General features: G+C 42.6%; 1 protein-coding gene across 3 annotated transcripts in view; it reads left to right on the top strand.

Annotated features, from left to right (window-relative positions):
* Positions 1-22450, top strand: part of PKP1 (plakophilin 1) — an 80655-nt gene extending 58205 nt beyond the window's left edge. For all 3 annotated transcript variants that reach the window (XM_021003211.2, XM_078156435.1, XM_021003212.2), the window contains 9 exons: positions 354-531; positions 4685-4799; positions 6205-6360; positions 7594-7770; positions 9954-10107; positions 10806-10992; positions 13868-13949; positions 16167-16273; positions 18459-22450. In XM_021003211.2, coding sequence (XP_020858870.1) covers positions 354-531; positions 4685-4799; positions 6205-6360; positions 7594-7770; positions 9954-10107; positions 10806-10992; positions 13868-13949; positions 16167-16241 — 1124 coding nt within the window. In that variant the 3' untranslated portion in view covers positions 16242-16273; positions 18459-22450. The remainder of the gene's footprint in view (positions 1-353; positions 532-4684; positions 4800-6204; positions 6361-7593; positions 7771-9953; positions 10108-10805; positions 10993-13867; positions 13950-16166; positions 16274-18458) is intronic.
* The last annotated feature ends 1071 nt before the right edge of the window (positions 22451-23521 follow it).

Raw genomic sequence — 23521 nt, 5'->3', positions numbered from 1 at the left:
AGGAACATGTAGTCTAGTTAGGGAGGGAAGGTGTATACCCAAGGGCCAATGAGACAATAAGTTCCTTGGGAAGTGATCTGTTAATTTGTCTGGGAACAGCTGAGAGTTAATGTGTTTAGATGAGAACTTTCCTTACAGTTAGAATGATCTGAAAGTAGAATGGGACACTTTGTGAGGTAGTGAGTCCCCTATCACTGGAAGTTTTAAAGCAAAGGTTAGATGACCACTTGTTGTATGTTGTAGAGAGTATATTATAGAAAAGGGTAGGGATAGGCAGGAGGACAGACTGGTGAATTCTCCTTGAAGCTTGGCCCCAAGGGGCTGTGGCTAAAATGAGACCCTTCTTTCTTCAGGACTGCTCTGGAACCTGTCTTCCACTGATGAGCTGAAGCAAGAACTCATTAATGAAGCCCTCCCTGTTCTGACTGATCGGGTTATCATCCCCTTCTCTGGCTGGTGTGATGGTAACAGCAACATGTCCAGGGAAACAGTGGACCCAGAAGTTTTCTTCAATGCAACTGGCTGTTTGAGGTGAGAGTATTCGGCTCTTCCCTTCTACCTGTGCTTGGAACAACGTAGAACAACCCAGTGTTGACACCTCCATCAATGGTGTCCTTCTCATCCCAGATCCTGTCTGAGACAGAGAAACCAAGTACTATTTTATTTTTATAAATTTATTTTTATTGGTGTCTTCTGTTTTTATATCACCTAAATATAATGAAGTCTAAAAAAAAAGAAAGAAAGGAAAAACAGTTTTAAAAAATTAACCAGCACATAATCTTTGTCTGACAGTATATAGAATACACACGTTTGCAGAGTCCCCTAATTCTGCAGAGAAGGGAGAAGCTGCAGTGTCTTATCTCTTCTTTGGGGCCAACTTTGTTCCCTACAAGTAGTGTCTGATTTCATTTTGTTTTTATTTCTTCCATTTGTATCATTGGAGTCATTATTCATACACAATTCCCCATAAGAAAAATGTGTGTGTGTTTATAGTCTCATAATTTCCCTCAGCATCAATTCATGGAATCTTCTGACACTTTTCTGAATTCTTTATACTCATCATTTCTTATGTATAATATGTTCCTTTACATTCATTATTTCCTGCATGTGTTGCATGTTCATCTATAGTCATCATTTAGTAATAGGTTACATGTTCATCCCATTCCATATTCATCCTTTCTTACATGTTCATTTATATTAGTTTCTTACATGTCTTACATGTTCATTTATATTCATCATTCAGTACATATGTTACATGTTCATTATATTCTATATTCATCATTTCTTACAGTTCAGCATGTGCATGCACGTGTATGTTTCCATGCACAATAACCGATATTTGTCCAGGAACCAAATACCTATGTCTTAATGTTCTAACTAATTCAATTCTTGTTTCTCCTTTTTTTTTTGCTCTTTTATTCACTGAAATGCGTTCTCTGTGCTAGTTGAAGAGAATTTCCCCACACAAAGGCTTCAGCTAATAAGTCACTCTCAGCCTTAGGCCACTGCATCATATAGATTGGCACAAAGACCATGTCTATGCCCAAAGTGTTCCAAGCTCCAAACCAGGCAGAGTGTGGTTAGGGTAGAAGGTGGTTTCAGCAAGAGCTGTTGGGTGCTGGAATCTGGGTGTGATCATTATGTAACAGCAAATATCATGCCACTCAATGGAGTACTCAGAGAAGGGTAAGGCCCCCCTTGACATCTCTACCTTGTTTCAATGATTTTAATCTTTTCCATTAGGAGACTTGCTTCTTAAAGGAAAAAAAAGGATTTATGGCTACCCTTTATTTTTCCCATAGTCACTTTGCAGAAACCTCTTTCTCCACAGAATCTTTCCTCTAAAATAAATCAAAACAGTTAAAGCAAAATCAACCAATGCAGAGATTTCATCTAACACTACTTGTAACATTCTGCAACCATAGTCATCCTCCTCTCTACTAAGAGTTTTCTGTTGAAAGGAGGGAGATATGTCTCATCATCTGTTCTCTGGAACCAAAATTGGTCATTTCATTTCATACGCGTTCTGCCTTTTAGAGATGTTATTTGTGTCATCTTACTCATTATGTATATTGATCTATTGATTTCACTACCTTCATTCGGTATCAGTTTATGCAAGTCTTTCCATGTTACTCTGAATTCTTCGTGGTTATTACTTCTTATGTTGCAATAAAATTCCTTTGCATTTATATACTAACGATTATTTCAGCCATTTTCCAAACCACAGACACCCACTCTACTTCCAATGTGTTTTGTTTTTTAATTTTTTGGTACAACAAAAAGTACTGCTATGAATATTTTAATATATTTGGGCACTTCCAGTCTTTGACCTTTTCAAATATCTATGCTGAGAGCAATAAGGACCAATGGGGTCAAAGGAGATGAACACTTTTAGTTGTTGTTGCTGACTCATTTTTCAGTCGTGTCTGACTCTTCATGACCCCGTTTGGGGTTTTCTTGGCAAAGAACCTGGAGTGGTTTGCCATTTCTTCCTCCAGCTCATTTTGCAGATGAGGGAACTGAGGTCAACAGAATTAAGTGACTTGCCCAGGGTCACACAGCTTAGTAAGTGTTTGAGGTTGGATTTGAACTCAGGTCTTCCTGGCTTCAAGCTCAGCACTCTATCCACTGAGCCACCTAGTTTTAGTAATATCACATAATTCTAAATAATTTCCACTGAGGGAACTTATAGAATTCTTGGGGAGTCCAGAGAAAGTTTCTTGGCATGTGCTTCTTAGTTTAAACTTGTTGCTTCTCCTTATAACCTCTCCAATAGACCACCTGCCCCATAGCCTGCTGAGGCATAGGAGGCTTGGAGATGAAAAAGCCATGTAATTAAGGCCTTTATGGAGTTGCTGGAGGGGTAGAAGAGCAGCCCCACCCACCTCGGGCAGATGGGCCCAGATTGCTTGGGAACCTGCCTAATGTGGCAGCTGGGAAAACACATTTGCTGCTTGAAAGTATTGGGTGGGGAGGTGGATCAGGTCCCTGGCCAACTGCCACTTAATCTGTGTCCTCCGGCACTAGAGGAAGGTGCCCCCAACAGAAGAAACATTGAGAAACAGGGGGCTTCTAGACCTCTATGAAGGGAGTGTCCCTACTTGCAGGGAGGTCGTGATATGTGTTGCCAGGGGCTTGTGTGAGGTGCCAACCATAACAGTCATAGTGGGAAAGTTGTAAAATCATGGGCATGAGGAGTGAGTGGGCAGAAAATGGGTCAGAGAAGATGGCACTGAGACAAAGTTCAAATGAGGCCGTATCTCAGCCTCTTTCAGCATTAGCATTTAGCCATCCTGTTGTTTGTTCTTTCCTATTTCTTTATCCTTTCTTTTTCTTCTTCTATTTTCCCCATTCTCTCTCCTCCAACACACTCTTTCCCCTCATTCCTCACCCTGCTTTCATTTCTTTATTCCTTTGTTTCTTTTCTTCATTCCCTCTCATCCTCCATTGGTCTCCATTGGCTTCCTACCCACTCACCCTCTTTCCCCTCCCATTTTCCATTCGTGCATTCACTACCCTAGTTCAGCCTGGACTGTGGCAATGGTCTCTTAACTGATCTCTCTGCTTCCAGCTTCTCCCTTCTCCAATCCATCCTCCATACAGCTGCCAAACTGATATTCCTAAAGAACAGATCTGAACCCGTCATCTTCCTGCTCGAGAAACATCTATGGCTTTGTATTTACTTATGTGTGTACGTGTTATTGTCCTCCCAAGAGAAGATAAGCTCTGTAAGGGCAGGGACTTTTGTTTTTGACTTTATATTCCAGGCTTCTGGCACACAGTAGACACTTAATATATTTGCTTATTAAATGAATAAATGAAAGAATGGCTCTCTATTGCCTCTAGGATAAAGTAAATACAAACTCCTCTATAGGTATTTAAAACTTTTAACAGTCTGATTCCAGTCTCTTTCCTGCCCAATCTCCCATTATTCCACTTCATTCACTCTGTGCTCTAGCCATACTGACCTACTTTTTGTTCCTTATACGTAGGGACATGCTGGAAATGTTTAACAATTAATTCTCCAAATAGAAGTATGTATGACACACTTTTAAGTTTAATCTGCATCATTAACATTTTATCTGTCACTTTCTAAAGGCTCGGTGCAGTCAAGCTCTGATTTGTAGCATTTGCTGGCTTGCAGCATGTAAATGCTCATGCTGAAAATTTGGCAATTGGTTCTTGAAAGCTGCCACAAGCTGGCTCCAGCACACCTCTGCCTGTACATGACATTCCATCTGTATCTACGATAAAACATAAGGCTGTCCCTGCCTGGTTTTCCTCCTCACTTCTCTCTCTCTCTCTCTTGGAATTCCTTGTTCTTTTCAAGGCTTAGCTAAGGTGTCATTTCCTATGAGACCTTTCCTGATCCCTCTAGCTGTGGAGCTCTCTCGATTGAAATCACTATGTATTTACTTTGAATGTGCTGTATACATATATATATATATATTTGGCAATGTGTACACTGTATCTCCTCCTTAGAACGTAAGCTCCTTCAGGGGAAGTAATTTTTTTTGTCTTTGTGCCCTGAGCCTAAGTACAGTACCTTGCATATAGTAAGGACTTAATAAATAAATACTTCAGAATGAATAAATTCTTTCCTCCATTTCCATCTCCATTCCCTCCTGTCTTCTCCATTCTCTCCCCTTCTATGCCTCTCCTTAATGCTCTTCTTTTCTTTCAGGAACCTGAGCTCAGCTGATGCTGGACGCCAGACTATGCGTAATTACCCGGGGCTGATTGATTCCCTTATAACTTACGTCCAGAACTGTGTGGCAGCCAGTCGCTGTGATGACAAGGTAAGAGCCCTGTTCTTTTAGACTCTAGTCTTGATCTCCTCCTTCCCAGAGCTCCCTACATACCCAGAGGTTGGACTTCTTCTCAACAAACTTGGCCTCAGAGTCAAGTCATAGAGCCCAAGAAGGGGAGTGTCAGCCTTGGTGCCTACATTTGAACAGTTCCCATTTCAAAAGCCAAGTCAACCAGGAAGCTTGTTCATGGCCTTCTAAGAATGTGAGCTAAGCTAATGGAAGCCCTTAGATAAGACAGTGTGTGGTTCTGAAGACTAGTGGAAAGTGGTGGCCAAGAGAATGTGTAGACTATAGACTAGTAGAAAGTGATGGCCAAGTCTGGGCTAATGGATTCCATTGCTTCTTTCCATCTCAATGGCATTTTGGCACATAGAAACAAAATGTAGAGGATCTGGGCTTTGGAAGTCACTTAGGTGACAGGAGAAGCCCTGTAGCACTTGCGAGATGAGATCTGACCTTTTTGGATTTCTGAATAGCAGTGACAAGCCACAGAGAGAGATTTCCTTTTGGAGAAGTTCTGCCACCAAAGTAGACTGTCAAAGTAGACAGTGAAGATCCAGCTTTAGGAAGAAAGGTATTCCCATGGTTATTTGTGGCCATCTCTGTTTTACACATGATATTTCTCCTCTTCGAGATATATTCCCTTCAAATATGTAATCCCAGCTCAACGGTACAGCCTAATTCTAACATCAGCCTGGACCAGGCATGATTAAGTAAATTTGCTGCCATTCTCCTGCCCCCTGCCGCTTTTCCCCCACCTCCAAACAAATAAATAAAATTGCCTGTGGAATGAACACTGGGTTCTTGAGGATCTGGATTCAAATCCTACCTTTGATACATAGGCTCTTTGTTGTTTTGAGCAAGTGACTTAGTTTCCCTGAACATTGGTTTCTTCATATGCAAAATAAGAGGGCTGGATTAGATAGCCTCTGTGATTCTTTACAGCTCTGGAGTTATGAACCTGTCATATTATAAGCCTATACTTTGCAACTTTCTAACCATGCAGAAGGGCAAATTTCTTCACTCTTCTGAATTTTGGTTTCCTCAACTGCAGAATGGATATAATGGTGTTCACATCTGCTATCTGCCTCACAGGGTTTTTTGAGGAAAGTATTTTACAAGCTGTAAAGTACTACACAAATGAGAACTATTACAATGCATTCCAAAGCTAGAAGGCATGGTCCTTGGATCCTTGGATAATGGAGATTATCAGAGCACCAGAGCTGGTGCAGGGATAGAGAATAATTGTGATGACCCACTAGCCCCCCTCCCGGGCACTGCCTGGGGCAGCTATTGTCTTACTTTCAGTCTCTTGATCTGGCTGGGTGGAAGCATGAAGCCTGCCCAGGCTGGGCAGAGAAGTCAGGCCTCTGTGCTCTTGCTTACCTTTCAGTCTGTGGAGAACTGCATGTGTATCCTGCATAATCTGTCTTACCGATTGGACGCCGAAGTGCCCACCCGCTATAGCCAGCTGGAGTATAACACCCGCAATACCTTTACTGACAAGTCCTCCACAGGCTGCTTCAGCAACAGGAATGAAAAGATGATGGTGAGGAACCCTTCTTCCTGCCCGGGCAGCCCAGGAGAGCCAAGTGGAGCAAACCCTCAGGGATGGACTTAGATGATGGGAAAGTGGGAGGTCAAGCGCCAGGATTGCACTGGGACACACTGCTGACATGGCATTCAGTGCTCAATTCATAAAATAGAATTTCAGACTTTGTTACAATCAATTCAATCTCCCCACTTCCTTCCCGAAGGCTTTACTTGCCTCCAGGGGAGAATGCCCATCTGAGAGCCCACCTACTTCATGTGTTTTTTTGTTTTTGTTTTTTTCTGCATTGCTTTGAGAATAAGAAATTACAATGGGCACTTTGAGGTCATCATTTCACTCTTTCCTAGCCCCAGTTTTCCCCTGAGTCATCTTTTTTTGTTATCATAAACAATCTGGTAAAGCCTATGGACCCCTTCTCAGAATAATATTCTTAATGCATAAAATAAAATGCTTATAAAGAAAACCAATGGCATTAAAATATAATTACCAAATACTTTTTCAAATGTTAAAAAAGAAAACAAGCTTGTAGATCCTAGGTTAAGAACCACTCCGGTCAGAAGGAGGGATATAAGATTGAGATATGAATGGGGATGGACTTCCCAAAAGAGGATTGAGTATGGCAGTCACCTATCTATGGCATTGGGACCTTGAGCCAGCTTATATGCCCTGCCACTCAAGGGAGACCTGAGTTTAATGGGCCTGCCTTGGGAAGTAAAGTAATTATCAGGAGTTGGGGCCAGAGGCAGCCTATGCCTTTAGTTCCTTGGACTGAAGACTTAAGCCAAGCAGCTAGTGACAGACCATGCTTTTCAAAGCACACTAATTGATCTCAGTGCCTGTTGTCAGAATATGCATGAGTATGTTTAATTTTATGAGGTTTGAAACAATCCACTCTTCCCTACTGTTGTCAGGATCATTAAGTCAAATTCTAGCCCTTTTCAGTTGGATTTGCTCCACTTTAGCAGAAACTGAAAAAAACCAAGGGACATGTCAGTCTCCTAAACTTTGAGGACATAGCCCAGTAGGCCTGTCTCTGCCTGCCAGGTCAACTTCCATTGTTTCTCTCTCTCCCTCTCTCCTACCATAGTAGTCCAACCCTAGTCCAATTAGGTATAGGGTCAGAAATAAATGGGTGAGAGATATACTCAGATCAGTTGGAAAGATCCAGCAGAAGTTGGGTTCAGGGCTCCTTAGTTGAGTCTTCCTAATGATCTGCCATTTGTCCTTTAGAATAACAATTATGACCTCCCTTTGCCTGAGGAGGAGACCAAACCCAAAGGAAGTAACTGGCTGTACCATTCTGATGCCATTCGCACTTACCTGAACCTCATGGGCAAGAGCAAGAAAGATGCCACCCTGGAGGCTTGTGCTGGTGCCCTGCAGAACCTCACTGCTAGCAAAGGACTGGTGAGAGGAATGGCCACTTCCAACTTCCCTGTCTCCACCAACATCTCCTCTACACTCTCTCTCTCTCTCTCTCTCTCTCTCTCTCTCTCTCTCTCTCTCTCTCCCCCCCTCCCTCCCTCCCTTTCTCTCTTTCTCTCAACTCCTATTTTCCTCTCTTCTTTCTCTTTCTTCCATTTCCTTGTACAATGTAAATTCTCTGATTCCTTCAGTCACAGTGTATACACTTCTGAGAGTGGGATAGGGGGCAATTTTGTTATCTAAGGGGGCCCACTTCAATGGAGTTTTCCTACTGGAAGATTGAGGTTCCTTTTCTGAGATTTAAATATGTTTAATTTCATGAAGGTTTGGAAGAATACACTGTTCCCTATTGTATTATGTCTGCTGCCTGCCCACTTACCAATGGTGTCATGAGTACCAAGGATTGTTTTGATGATTCTACAGGATAAACATTCCGGATTCTGGAGCTAAGTCCAATATGACCTAAACTGGTTCAATCCAACAAGTACTCACTGAATATTTGCTGTCCTTAATTCCCCTTTAGAAGCTTTGAAATGACAATAATCTTTTATGCTGGGATACATGCTTATTCTTTTTAAAGTTCTTTCTTATCCAACAGCTCTAATGTTCAAGAATGCATCTCTGGTAAAAATCCAAATTGATCATAACAAATAATTTTTCAGATACATTGCTATAATCTTGTTGCTAGGATTTTGTTCTAAATATTGAAATGATGTTCATTACTGATGCTCTCTAGTTCTCTTTCCTTACTTTATCCTTCCCTGGTTTGTGTATTAGGACTATGTTGGTCTCTTAAAAGAAATTTAACAGAGTGTGTTCTTTCTAATTTTTTTGGAGAGCAATTTGTATAGTACAGACTTTAGTTGTTTTTTTATAAAGTTTGTTAGAATTCTTCCTGGATTCCTATACAATATCTCATTTGGTTCTCATAGCAAACCTTAGAGGTGAGACATTTGTGTTTTACATATACGTATACTAAGGCAGAGAGAAGAGTTGGGAAATGTCCAAAGGAGGGCAATCAGGAGCCTCAAGTTCATGCTATCTGGGGAGTGGTCATTGACAGTGCAGATATTTAGCCTAGAGAAGAGAAGATGTGGGTGGGAGGTAAGGATGCTTTCAAGTATTTGAATGGCTGTCATATGAATGAGAGATTAGATTTGGTTTACTTAGCCCCAAAAGGAGGAAGTGGGGACTATGGGTGGAAGTTATCCAGACTCATTTTTAGACTTGATGTAAGGAAAAATTCCTAACACTTACAGCTATGCAAAAGTGGAACGAGTTGTCTTAGAGAAACCATCCTCCCTAGAGGTCATCAAGGAACAGGCTGGGGCTTTAGGCAAAGGCTGGAAGACTACTTCTCTGGTATATTGTAGATGGAATTCGTGTTCTGGTATGGTTTGACTAAATGGCTTCGGGGTCCCTTCCTACCCTGAGAATCTTCAGTTCTGGGCAAATGTCTTATTCAAGGTCACATAACTCATCAGTGGCAGAGCTGGGACTAGAACCTGACTCTCTTGACAATCAGACTGGTATTCTTTTCCCTACTATGATAATTCCTGTTACATAAAGTGTTTGGGATGTGCCTATGTGGCTTCAGAATGTCTGCATGATTATACTTCCTTGGTGGTTGGTCCAACATGTGAGGTCACCCTGTGGATTTCAATCAATCAATCAATCAATCAATATTTATTAAGCATCTACTATGTATTAGGCATTGTGCTAAGTGCTAGGGCTACAAAAAGAGGCAAAAGACAACCTCTGTGCTCAAGGAGCTTACACTCTAATGGATTTCACCTGGAATGCCTCATTATGGTGTAGAGATAATCCTAGGTTCTTGAAGGCTATACTATTATTGCAAAAGATTTAACTGGAAAGGTTGTGAATTTGAGTCTAGTGATAGATGATTTGTCTGTTGTTGGAGGACCAAGGTTAAAGAATCCAAAAAGTTGACCACTAGGTGCTGAAAGTTTTCAGTCATAGGAAATCATGAAGATAATTTACTAAGGAACTGAGGGTTTGTAATCTGTGTTTGTGGATAGAGAAAACACCTACTCTCATGAGATCATGATTCTTTAAAGTGCTCTAGTACTTAGTAACATAGATGATCAGGAGCAATGTTGTCTTTCCTGGAGTCCAGGAGTGATTGCTCTACATGTCTTTGCTAGATGTCCAGTGGCATGAGTCAATTGATTGGGCTGAAGGAAAAAGGTTTGCCTCAAATTGCTCGCCTTCTGCAATCAAGCAACTCCGATGTGGTCAGGTCTGGAGCCTCCCTCCTGAGTAACATGTCTCGACATCCTGTGCTGCACAAAGCGATGGGTAAGAGATGTTCTCCATGGGACTTCCCCCCTGAATCATCTCCCTAATCTCTTTTAAGTGTATGGCTCTCCAAAAATCCTGCTAATAGGATAGCTAGCCATCAGTTCCATGGGGCAGGAATCTCAGGAGTCTATATTGGTTTAGGTAAATATTTAGGGATAGAAATTCATTCCAGCAATCATTTATTAAGCACCTTCTATGCATGTGTATCATGGAATGAAATGACAAGGGGAATGTAAGACTAAGGGGAAAGTCCTCAGAATGTGGTGATAAGAGAATATTGGGTAGAGCAGTGAGTCCAAGCTAGGAAGTCAGTGTGGAGTAGCCAAGGATTCTGGCTGGAATGGTATGGGGCTTTAGTGATGAATATGGGGTTTAATGGATTGCAGTAGAGTCCAGGGGGAGCTGGAAGGGCTCAAAGGCTTTCTAGTCCAACCCTCTCCCTCTACAGATGAGAATATGAAGGCCCACAGAGGTTGAATGACCTGCCAAGGGTCACACGAGTCTGAAGGGGCACAGCTAGGATTCAAATACAGTCTTTGAGCTTCAAGTTAACATTTTCCACTAGAAGCCCCATGCTTCCTGATCCCCAGGTGATAGAAGGCCAGGGCCATAATGTTGAAGTTAAAGACCGTGTCCTATCACTTAACTGATTTTCCTGGGTCCTGAACATGTCCTCCCACCACTTTCTCTTAAAGGGAACCAAATTTTCCCAGAGATGACTCGTCTCCTTTCTAGCCAGACGGGCAACACCAGCAACTCAGGGGACATCATGTCATCTGCTTGCTACACCATGAGGAACCTGATGACCTCGTTGCCCCAAATGGCAAAGCAGCACTTCACCAGCAGCATGCTGAACAATGTGGTCAACATGTGCCGGAGCGGGTAAGAGGGCGTGGGCAGGAAGAGGGGGACATCTGTCTCAAGGAGTGGGAGGCAGGGCACTCTAAATGTGGAGATCTCATGCCTTTCTCCAAAGAAAAACAGATAGACTCACCAATCAGTGATAGGAGAGAAGACATGGCGGTTCAACTCCTCTGCCCTATATTCCACTCCCCTCTTCCTGTGGGATCTTGCCACCAAAGGGGAATAATTCTGGATCAGGTTTTATCAGGGAATTTAAGAATGAGCATAGACTAGAAAAAGGCAGCTATATGGCAAAGTGGATAGAGCACCAAGCCTGGAGTTAGGAAGTCCTTTGTTGAAATCTAACCTCAAACACTTGCTGTATGACCCTGGTCAAGTTGCTTAACTGCTGACTGCCTTAGTTTCTTCATCTGTAAAATGAGGATAATATTAGCACCTACCTCCCCAGGTTGTGAAGATCAAGCAAGATAATATTTGTGAAGTATTTTGCAAACCTCAGAGTGCTGTATAAATAGCAGCTGGTTTTAGAAGGCATTTTTTTTTTGGTAAAGAGGTTTGGATGGGAGAAAAGTAAAGACTGATCTTTCTCTTCATGTATTAAGGAAAGCCTGTGTTCGGCTTTTCTATGTTTTAGAGGCTACATAGGGTCTGTGTGAACCCCTAAAGGAGTGGCAGGCACATAGCATTGTACCCCAAATTAAAGTTCAAAAAGTGAAGTCAACAAGCAGTTATTAAGTTCCTACTGTATGTCAGGCTCTGTGCTAAGCACTGGGGTTACAAAGAAAAGGAAGACAATCCCTGCCCTTAGGAGCTTACTATCTAATGGGAGGAGACAACAAGCAAGTAGCTATGAACAAACAAGGTCTATTCAGGGGAAATAAGAAGTAATCCCAGAGGGAAGGCAGCAGACTCTCCCCAAATCCTGCTAACATGCATAGATATCTATCAGTTCCCAGGGGCAGGAATCTCAGGAGTCTGCAATGGCTTAGGCAAAAGTTTAGGGATAGAAATTCATTTCGGCATTTATATAATGTCTACTGTGTGCCATGCACTGTGCTAAGTGCTTTGACAAATATTCCCTCAGTCTATCACTAACATTAAACAGGATGGGGAGGGCCTCTTGCAGAAGGTAGGATCTGAGTTGAGACCTCAGGGAAGCCAGAGGGCAGAAATAAGAGGAGAGCATGACAGGCATGAGGGACAGCCTATAAAAATGCCCAGAATAAGGAGATGGAGTATCTTGTTTGAGGAAGAGCCCAGAGGCCACCATTGCTGGATTGCATAATACTCGGAGGGAAGGAAAGGAAAAGATTGGAAAGATGGAGAGGGGGTCAGGCTGTGAAGAACCTTCAAAGGCAAGCAGAGGATTCTATATTTGATCCTAGAGGTCATAGAGAGGCATTGGAGTTTGATGAGAGGAGGAGTGACAAGGTCAGAACTTCACTTTAGGAAGATGACTTCGGTGGCTGAGTGGAGGGTGGCTGGGAGTGGGGAAAGACTTGAGGCAGGACACTAACCAGAAAACTATAGCAGTAGTTCAGGAGTGAGGTGATGATGGCCTCCACTCAGGTGGCATCTGTGTCTGAGGAAGGATGGGGACGTATATAAGAGATATTGTGAAGGCAGAAATATCAGTACTTGACATCAGATTGGACATATGGTGAGAGAGAGAGAGTGCGAAGTCTAGGATGACAGCTAGGTTGTCAGCCTGGATTACTATGAAGTCATTTCTGTAGTAATAGGAAAGTTAGAACAAGAGAGTGGGATGGGAGATAATGAGTTTGGGGTATGTCAAGCTAACATCTCTATGGGACATCCAGTTCAAGATGTCCAGTAGGCCATAAGAGATGTGAGACTTGGAGGTCTGCAGAGAGGTTAGGGCTGAATAAATGGAAATGAAAATCATCCACATAGAGGAGATTATTGACTTTATGGCAGATGATGAGATCACCAAGAAAATTAGTATAGAGAAGAAAGAAGAAGAGGGACAAGCACAGACCCCTGAGAGATAACCACAGTTAGTGGGCATGACTTAGATAAAGCTCCAGCAAAGGAGACTGAGAAGGATCAATCATACAGGTAGGAGAAAAACCAGGAAAATAAAAAAACCAACATGGGAGGAGTCATGGACTGCCTCCCAGAGGCTAAATTCAGTTTGAAGTTTGAGTACTTCACAGAGATGTAAGAACATTGTCCACTGTAAAAGCAGTTGGTAAGAAGGAAACAATAATATCTGATATTTATACAACACTGTAAGGTTTGCAGAGCCTTTATATACACTCTTATCTGATCCTAGCAGCCTTGGAGGTAGCAACTAAAGGCATTATATTATATGAATATTTTACAGATGAGAACATTGAGGCTCAGTGCAATTAAATGACTTGCCTAAGGTCACACAGCTAATAAGTATTAGATGTGTATACAAACCTAGGTCTCTCTTGATGCTAATCCCAGCAGCTTTCTACTACAACCCAATGCCTTTCACAGAGAAAGAGTTTAGGGAAATGTTTGGTTCTTTGGGCTCTCAAGCCTAGGAAGTGGGAGCCTGCTGAGGTAACATGGAACATGAATATAAGGAGTGGGGAAAATGCTTCCACCACCTGAGGGTGGGCATGTATGGAGCCAAAAGGCTGGATTAAGGCATACAGGGATTCAGTGAAATTGACTGACTCTCATTAGTGGAGCAGAGAATGTCCTGGTGACTCTCATTACCAAGGCTTACTCTTCCTGCAGACCTAGGAAACTATACAGGTTTCCCAAGCCCAGAAGCTGGGCTGTTTATGTGTATTGGGATTATTTGGTGAAAAGTAAGGGAGGAAGGATAAATGCTCCATCCCATGACTCAGTGGTTCTGTTCCTTCATGAATCACTTCTTTTCCCCTTTGCCCAATAGTTCACCAAAAGCTGCAGAAGCTGCCCGACTCCTTCTCGCTGACATGTGGTCAAACAAGGAGCTCCAGGGTGTCCTCAGACAGGTAAGGACAAGGTCATCAATCTCCTCTGGGCTAAGCACCTCATGTGGAATGCCCCTCCAGTAATGGCCATAGCCATAGCCTCTCTTGATCTCAGTAAGGTATTTGACAAAGTCTCTTGTGATACTTCTGTGAACAAGATGGGGGATAGACAGATTAAGGGTATGCACAAAATTATTCATAATACCCTGGGTAGTCAAAGTAAGGATTAATAGGCACACAGGTTAATAGGTCTTAAGCTGTATGCTGCATGGGTCTCTCCTTGAGACTTTAATAATGTGCACTAATAACTCCAGTAAAGACATAAATGCTGTGGGATGGATAGCTGATATAATGGGTGAAAGAATTCACAGGATTACAACAGCAAACATTAACCAAAATAAATGCAAAGTGCTCTGTACTTGGGATCAAGAAATCATCTGTACATTTCCAATCTTGTCATTTCCTCTTTCACCCAGAATGCTTTGGGACAGTCCCTCCCACAGCTGCCATTATTAATCTATCTCTGCAAGGCAGGAAGGTCTACTTAAATAATAAGTTGTTTTCAGAAGGAAGTCAATAAATCTACTGAAGAGAGGAAGAATACAATAATTCTAAAATGAAATTGGAATTTTTTAAAATGCAATTTATTGGTTATCTGTGTAAGCACCTCCCTTACATTATGTGGATAATTGAAAGTGACATTATGCATAATGCATGCTAAGTCAGATGTGACAACTGAAGGCATGAAAGGAAAATAATTAATACTGAAATTTATAAAGAGTATTAAAATTTGTAAGACACCTTACCTTTATTTTCTTAATCACTCCTTGTAATAGCCCTATAAAATAGATATGAATGTATTATCATTCCCATTATGTCGATAAGGAAGTTGAGGTTCAAAAGACTTAAAAGTGACTCGAGAAGCAGTGTGGTAAAGTGGAAAGAGCACTATTTCCAGGGTCCTAGGGCCTATATTCCAATCCCACCTCTGTCACTTATGTGTGACCCTGGGCAAGTCACTTAACCGATCTGGACTTCAGTTGCTTCATCTATAAAATGAAGGAAGTTGGATGAAATGCTTTCTAAGGTCTCCCCTAGCTCTAAATCTATCATCCTGTGACCTGCCCATGGTCTCCTAGCTAGTGAATGTCAGGGACGGGATTAGGTTACAGTTCTGTCTAACTCCAAGTTTCTCAAAGATAGCCCAGATTCAGGAGAAGTAAGGGCTGGCTGCCACTGTCCCTGATGCTTTGGAGACTGACAGCAGCCAGGCTGTTTACTTTTGTTGGAAAAGGTTGTACAATTATTTGCTAGCCTAGGGTCCTAGGCTTGTTTTGATGCTATATTTTAGTATGCATATATGAAATCCAAGCTTACCTGTGGAAATTAAATTTATCTTCATTTACATGTATGTATAAATGTATACACATGTATGTAAATGTACACACACACGTATATATATTAACATATATTATATTTGTATATAAATGTGTGTATCATCCCTGGCATATATATGCATGCTAAAACCCTGATTAGTGAGCTTTCTCTCTCCCTTTTCTTACTCTCTCTGTACACACACACACACACACACACACACACACACACACTCACACAAAAATATATAAATACACACACATACATAGTCATCCTTGGCACATATATGCATGCTAAAATTAATGTATACTGTCCTCTCTCTCTCTCTCTCTCTCTCTCTCTCTCTCTCTCTCACTCTCTCTCTCTCCTCTCTCTCCCTTCTCTTCCTCTCTCTGTACACACACACACATACACACACATACACATACATATGTACACACATACACACATACACACACATATAGTCATTCCTGGCACATATATGCATGCTAAAACCTCAATTAATTCTCTCTCTCTACATATATATATATACACACACACACACACACACACACACACACACATATGTACACATATATACACGCACACATACACATATACACATACATATAGCATTAACCAGGGTCAATCATCTTAAAGCAAATGGATCACACATGTGATAACTCCCATTTAAGTAGTGCGTTTGCAGATGTGTTTGGTGCGAGGACCAGATAGGGTGGGTTATGCGTTACAAAACCAAGACTTGGCTCCCTGAGAAAAGTGAGACCTGTGGCATGACAGCTTGTCACGCTAGTAGAAAGTCATTGATCATCCACTCTCTGTGTTCCATTATGGTTGACATTATTGATGCTTCTCTCCCTGCAGCAAGGTTTCGATAGGAATATGCTGGGATCCTTAACTGGAACCAATGTCCTAAGGAACTTCAGCTCCCGGTTCTAAGAAGGGGACATCATCACATGTTCAACTTGCAGGTGAGAATCCTCTGATCCCAGGGTAAGAGGGACCCTCCCCAGGTTATTACAGCCATGCCCCTTGTTTCTTTAGGACACTGCAAAGTTGAAAGGGTGCTATTAACCATGTCAAGTCAGGGTCTCACAATGTCCCTTTTGACTGTTATACAGCATGGCACTGAGCTCCAGAAGGGGAACCCAGCTGGACCATCCTGGAGGGGCTTTGAACTGCCTAACCTCAGGTTAAAGAATGAGGAGAGACAGTCATCCCTGGCAATGCCAAATGCCATAAGTGTTGGCACTGCCAACTCACTCTCTTATGCATAATTATGCACTTTTCTAGTATATGGCATGTCTTTAATGTCACCAAGGTTGTGGGATTCCTGACACAGATTTCTTTAGGGCCCAGAGTATGTGCTGGGACACTCAAGTCAGGTTCGAATTAGATGTGGGGCTCCAATTATCTCCTGCATTCAGATGCACTGACAGTAAATCTACAGGTTGAATTGAGCACCTATTGCTTTGAGTGGGGTTTAGGGACTTGAGAATAGAAAGTGGAGAAAGGGATGAAGACACAAGAAATAAGACATTTTAAAATGTAGCCTGCTACATTTTAAAAAAATGTATAGTATAGTAAGGAACATAGGACCGATAGAGGAAAAAAGTCTTAAGAACACTTGCAAAATGAGACTTTACTTGAGAAAAGGCATTGAGTATTTGGAACCTGAGAGCAGAAGAGCTGCTTGCCATACAGAGCAAAGGAGCCCCCAGTCAAATCGGGGGTGATCAGGGAAGGCTGCCCAGAGAAAGTGACTGTCAAGCTGAGATGGGAAGATGGGGAAAGATATGAACTGTCAGACAGAGGGGGAGTGACTGTTCAAGGACTACTTGGATCCAAATTGAGCTCGCTTTGGATTCAGTTAGACTTCAAACACTCCTTGCTCTTAGCTTAGATTCAACAGAGAGAAGAAGGAAAAGGATGAGAATGCAATTAAGTTCAGCTCAACATGCAGACCTTTTGAGTATCCACCATATGCCCAGAATTGCCCTATACAATAGAAAGGATGTCAAGGAGGTATGCAACATATGGCCCTGTCCTCAGGGAGCTTACTTAGTGTCTTGTTGGGGAAGCAAAGAAACACACATCGAACAGTGAAAGAGTGTGTGTGTGTGTGTGTGTGTGTGTGTGTGTGCATATGTGGAGACAGAAAGATACAGAGACAAAGACAGAGAGAGCCAGAGAAATAGAGACAGAGACAGAGGAAGGGAAGGATTGGGAGAGAAAAGGGGGAGAGGGAGAGAGAAAGTGAAAGAAAAAGAGAAAAAGAAAAGGAGAAAAAAGAGAGGAGAAGAGAGAGACAAAGGAACAGAGACAGAGAGAAAGGAAGGAGGGGGAGAGAAAAAGGGGAGAGAGAAAGGGAAAGAGAAAGAGAAAGAAAAGAAAAGAGAAGAAAGAGGAGAGAGGAGAGAAAGGAAGAGAAAGACAGAGGAACAGAGAGAAGGGAAGGAGGAGGAGAGAAAAAGGGGAGGGAGAGAGAGAAGGAGAAAAAGAGAGAGAGAAAAGGGGAGAGAGAAAAAGGAGAGAAAAGAGACAGAGGAACATAGAGAGAGAGGAAGGGAAGGAGGAAGAGAAAAAAGGGGGAGGGAGAGAGAGGGAGAAAGAGAAAGAAAGAGAAAAAGAGAGAGAAAGAAAGGGAGAGAGAAAAAAAGGAGAGAGAGAGAGAGAAGAGAGAGAGAGAGAGAGAGAGAGAGAGAGAGAGAGAGAGAGAGAGAGAGAGAGAGAAAGTCAACAAGTCAAATGCATTAATGGGATCAGTAAAGGCTTCCTGTAGAACATTAGACTTTAGCTGGGTCTTAAACAAAGCTAGGGAAGCCAGGAGGCAGAGATGAGGAGAGAGAATTCCAGGCATGGGAGACAGTCAGTGAAAATGACTAGAGTTGGGAAGTAGAATGTTTTGTGTGAGGAATAGGAAATGTCACTGGATCACAGAGTATATGTATTATAGTAAAGTGTTGGGGGGGAGTGATATGTGTGCGTGATCAAGTAAATATGTATGCTAAAATGAAAAAAACCTAAGGAACCAAACAGATGATGCTACTAGAATGTGCTATGATGGTCAGGAAGGGAAGAGATCAGGTTTGGGGCGAGGGGGAGGGAATTATAACTTTATAAATGCTTACTTGTGGATTTCTCTTTATCTTCTAGAAATGCATTGACCCAACCAAGAAGACTGTAGGTCTTTCCATATGGGTTGGTCTGTTCACCCTTTGCAGTATTTGGAAAAGTTAAAACTGATTGAGAACAAAATCTGAAAACTGTGGACAATGGAGCTATTTTTAAACAACCTTTTTTTCCCACCTTGGGGTTATAGGCAAGGGATTTGGGGGGTGGGATGGGGTAGAAGTGGGAGGGAGCTTTCCTGAGTTAAAGGGGCTTTTATCTGATGTCAATAATTCTTTCTTCAAAAAATGGTATATATATATAAATATAAATATATATGTAATGTATGATTGTATGTGTGTGCATGCATGTTCGTGTGTGTATGTATGTATGCCTGAAAGTGTGAGCAGAAAGAGAAGATAAGTACCCATTTTTACTACTGTGTGTAAAAGATGGTGAAAAGGATGCTTTTCTGTCTCACCTATACACAGATATAAAATGTAATACTTTTGTGTTAGCTATCTATTAGCTTCTAAAAAGCATTAATATTGGGCAGAAAATTTGTTCCGCTTTTCCCTGCCTCCATCATAATCAGATCTGCAAGCTTCTGAAGACAGCCATGGGAGGAGGGGGCCCAGATCAGAGCTCCATGTCTGGCCAGGCAGTCCATCGCTTGACTTTGTCCCAGATAGCTGAGGGAAGCCACTCACCACCTCAAGAGGAGGCTTTGGATGGAGGGAGGTTAACTTCAGCCTTTATCACTGAAAGACCAGACAATGAACTATTTCCTGAAATTATCTGTATCTGACACCTCCATGCCCTGTGTATTATTCTGTTCTCTTCTGTTTTGTTCTATTCTGTTCTACAAGGGCCAGGTTTCTGCAGTCTGTGGGACTCTCAACAATCACGAAGGGGGATTGTTTTGGTTCGTGTTGTCTGATGTCAGTGCAGGGGGTAATGGGAGCTGAAGAGGTAGTTATTACCATCATCATATGTTTAGGGCTGGGTTAGGTTGAGTGTCATACAGAGAGTGAGGCCAGTGGATACGGTCCCTGCCTTTGGGAAGTTTTCAATCTATGTGTTGCAAGATGCAGATGGGGAAAATACTACTCAAAAGTCACACAAGATGCTAATCAGACCACAGCAGTTTCAGCCTGGATCTGACAGTCATGCTTGGATGCAGCCTTCCAAATAGAATGGGTGGGAGAAGATGGGGGTGGCTCTCAACGGACGCTGCAGCCATCTAGATAAGTCGAGCTGGAGGGATGTTTGGGGTGATGACTTCAAGTGAAGGGCATTACTGACTCCCAAGATCCAAGGACCCCTGAGATGGGATTCCAGAAAGGAGAAAAGGAGCCTGGCCACACTAGAAGAAGGGAACAATGCAACCAGGGCAGCAAAGAATCACAGCCCCATTCAGAGGCCATTTCATCCACTCCTTTACTTCCAGTTAGCATTGAGCTTCCATACAAACTGACATCTCACAAATTCTGAAAGATAGCTCACCTTCTCCACCTGCCAAGGATGGCTAGCTGCCTCTGGTACCTTTGCCAAACACTTCTCTTTGCTGGCCAGCCCTTGCATCCCATCCAAAAATGGAATGGGCTGCTTTGGCATGTAGTGGCTTCCCCATCGCTGTTGGTCTTCAAGCAGAAGCTTCCCATTCATTTGGGGATATGCTTCAAATTGGGGGTGGGGAGAAGTGGAATAGAACTCTGAAGTCCATTCTGTATTCCTATATTTCTATGTCATAGCCTTGCCAGGTGAACAAATGCCTTTGATTGGACTGTAGTCCACTTGAAAAGCAGTAAAGTAGAAGAGCACTGGATTTGGAGTCAGAGCTAAGCTCAAACCCTAGCTTTTCCACTCACTAGTTGCATGACCTTGGTCAAATTACCTAACTTCTCTGGGCCTCAGTTTCCTCATCTGTAAAATGAAGGGGTTGAATTTAGATGACCTCACAGGTTTCTTTCAACTCTAAATCTGTGATCCTACAATCCATATTTAGTTGAATGAGTTATAGCTTGTTCTGCCATATGAGATAGATGGAAAAGGGAAGCTCGATGCTCACTCATTACTCCGTAAGGATCAGCACTAGGTGGGATTTCACCAGCTCCCCTCAGCTCTAGTCTTTCCCGGTCTGGCCTGGAGGACTATGGTTCTGATTAGGCAGGCCCATCAGGAATAGAAAGAGAAGGGAAAGGGAAAGGGATGAAGCATTTCTACGGCACCTACTGTGTGCCAGGCACTGTGCTGAGCACTTTACAAATGTTATCTCATTTGATCAACAGCCAAGTCACCAAACTCACACGCATTTTAGATATTAGGCAGCTGAGTGACCCACCTAGAGCCTCAAGCAGAAAACCATTCTATGTGTGTATATACTGTAAGATAAAGCCAGTGATGGGTATTAGATATTAAAACCTCCCTCATGGCTCCAATCTTTTATTAAGAAAGGCTAAGTTGTCCCTCCACTTTCCCCTTCTCTGAGACCTTCTATATAGGCTTAGCTATGCATACTCCCCCCGCCTAAGCAGCCAGGGCCAAACACTGGTCCACGTGTATTGAATATTTGGGATGATCATAACAATCATTCATTTTAAATTGATGAGATATTGGGAAAAGGGTGGGGAAGGATAAAATCAGAGACTTCGCCAATAAAATTTGACATTGAATTTTCACACTGAGTTGGTAGCCTTTAGCAATCCCCTGCCAACCTGCAGGTCAATTCTGCATCACTACCCTCCTGCCCCCCTTCCTTCCTGGTGTAATTCTTGAAAATCTGATCTTAGACTGGATTTGACATAGGTTTCAAGATGACACCTCTTCCAAGCATTCAAGACAAAATGCAAAACCTTGTGCTGGGCAGTGGTGGAAGATCAAGAGGAAAGCAAAGACATTGTTCTTGCCCTCAGGAAGCTCCCCAGTTGTTGAGATAACACACACACACACACACACACACACACACACACACACACACACCCTAAAAACACAGATGCAGAGATTGAGAAATATGGAAACAATTTTGAGTAAACCTAAGGCAGACATATCCATCCCCTGGCTGTATTCTTGAAATTCCCTTTTTACATCACTGCCCTGGGAAAGATAGTAACCACAAAGGTCCATTTAGCTTCTCCCTGAGCAGAGGTCTGGTTCCTGGCTCCCCCTCCCTTTGCCCTGTTTAATAGCGCTTAGTAAAATACAGAAAACAGAGAGGGCAAAAGAAAAAAATGCTAGCCATAGGAGGCCTGTCTGTGTGATGGCTGCTGCTTTGGTTGAGGACATTCCTGGGGAAGGGGTTAAGGTTCATAGTGGGCAGATCACTTTCCTTCTATGGGCTTTACTTTCTTCTTCTCTAAAATAGAAGGTGTAGAGGAGTAGAGTGGGGAAGCAAATGGTGGGAATGGCGCAATTCTAAATCACATGAATCCAGGGGTTCCCGGAATTGCTTTCTGAGAAGGAAGGTACCTACCCTTCCATTCTGGGTCTTTATTTGGCATTTTGTGGTAAAATTATCACCATATCGACAACATTCTCACTAAGCAAGACCCTCTTGGCATTGCTCTTCTTTGAGACAAGCTCTAGGATAGAGACCTTCACTAACCTCTTCTTCCCCACCTCTATACCTTCTGCCAGACTTTCACCTTGACAGCCCTTGGGAATTTAAATTGTCCCTGCGTGGAGGACTGATTCCAAGCTTAGGTTTCCCACTGGGGAAGCAGAGAGATTGTGTACACTTCCATTTTTCCCTTAAAGACTTGATAGGCTAGCAACACACTTCCTACTTTAGTTGTGTGTTGTGAGATGAAGAAGGGATGTAGGTGACCTGGGGTGTCTCTGGATGTTCTGTGGAAAATTTTGAGGCAGCTTTTGTTCTACTGCTCCTGGACACAGCTGGCTGTGGCAATACCCTGTTCCCAAACTAAGCCATGTGAATTTCTTGTGTGAGGACCATGTGGTTTCTCTGTATGACGCTCTATGTATTTGCTTTTTTAAAAAAAAATAGGAAATCAATAAACTTCTGGAGTTTCTTTGAACTCTTTTTTGGAGAGGTGGATTATTTGGAGGGGGATGAATTTAAGAAGCATCATCAAAGGGCCTATGGTCACATTCTGCTAAGGTTACCACTTATCAGCCACTAGTCGGTAGGTAGGCACTGGTAGACAGGGCAAACCCTGCCCAAAGGAATGGAAGGCTCTAGATTTGGGAGGTAGGATATCAGTAAAGGGGTACTGGGAATAAAGCTCACCTTCACAGTTTTACCTGTCTTGACCTGCAGTCAATCTACCACTGGAAATATACAGATGTTTGAAGAATCCATGAAATCTGCAGTGGCTTTATCCACCTTAACTCTACAGTGTCCATTTTAGATTCATGGGGCTACTTCCAAGAGTTGTAGAGGGATTTAAGCTATCCAGTCCATTCCCTCAAATGATTTTTCTCCTGCTCTTCGACTTACCTAAGGAACCATGAGCTTGCAGCAAATACTAAATCCTCACTTCTTGTACCAAGACAGAGATTCCCATGGGAATCCAATTCCAAGGCGAATGGAAAGGAATGGTAGAATTTAACAGACATTGTTTCACACACACCCCCACTCCGCTCCGCTCAATTTATTTCATGAATTCAACCAACATTTCTTGAGGGAAGGCACTGGTAGATACAAAGATGCACAAGGCATTGTCTGTGACCACAGGAAGCTTACAGTCAAGTTGAGGAGGCAAGGCACACAGGGAATTATTACAGGCTGTGTATGCTAAGTGATGTATACAGTGAAGTCAAGCACTCATGTCTTCAGAAGAAGCCACATTAGCATTAATAGGAATATGGTTTCTTGCCAGCCAATTGGATGGCAGGAAATTTTTGATTGATGGGAACTCAAGTTCCTTTAGGGCAGAGTGTGGGAAGGGTTTGGACACCATTGGTGTGCTACATGGACCCAAGAAGGGAGAATGGGGAAATGTTGGATTTCTAACTGATGTGAAGGAAAGAGTGAGGTGTGAAGGAGTCAGGTCCTGGAAGGAAAGCCCTGCACAGGTGTGTGAAGTCTCTTGGGCTCCAGGCCTCCAGATCAGTCTTTGATTCTTCCTTCTTCCTCGATCTCACAC

The sequence above is a fragment of the Phascolarctos cinereus genome, unplaced genomic scaffold (assembly GCF_003287225.1).
Source record: "Phascolarctos cinereus isolate Bilbo 61053 unplaced genomic scaffold, phaCin_HiC Scaffold_5;HRSCAF=322, whole genome shotgun sequence".
NCBI classification, from domain to species: domain Eukaryota; kingdom Metazoa; phylum Chordata; class Mammalia; order Diprotodontia; family Phascolarctidae; genus Phascolarctos; species Phascolarctos cinereus.
The sequence above is the reverse complement of the archived record's forward strand: the minus strand, read 5'-3'. Positions and strand labels throughout refer to the sequence as shown.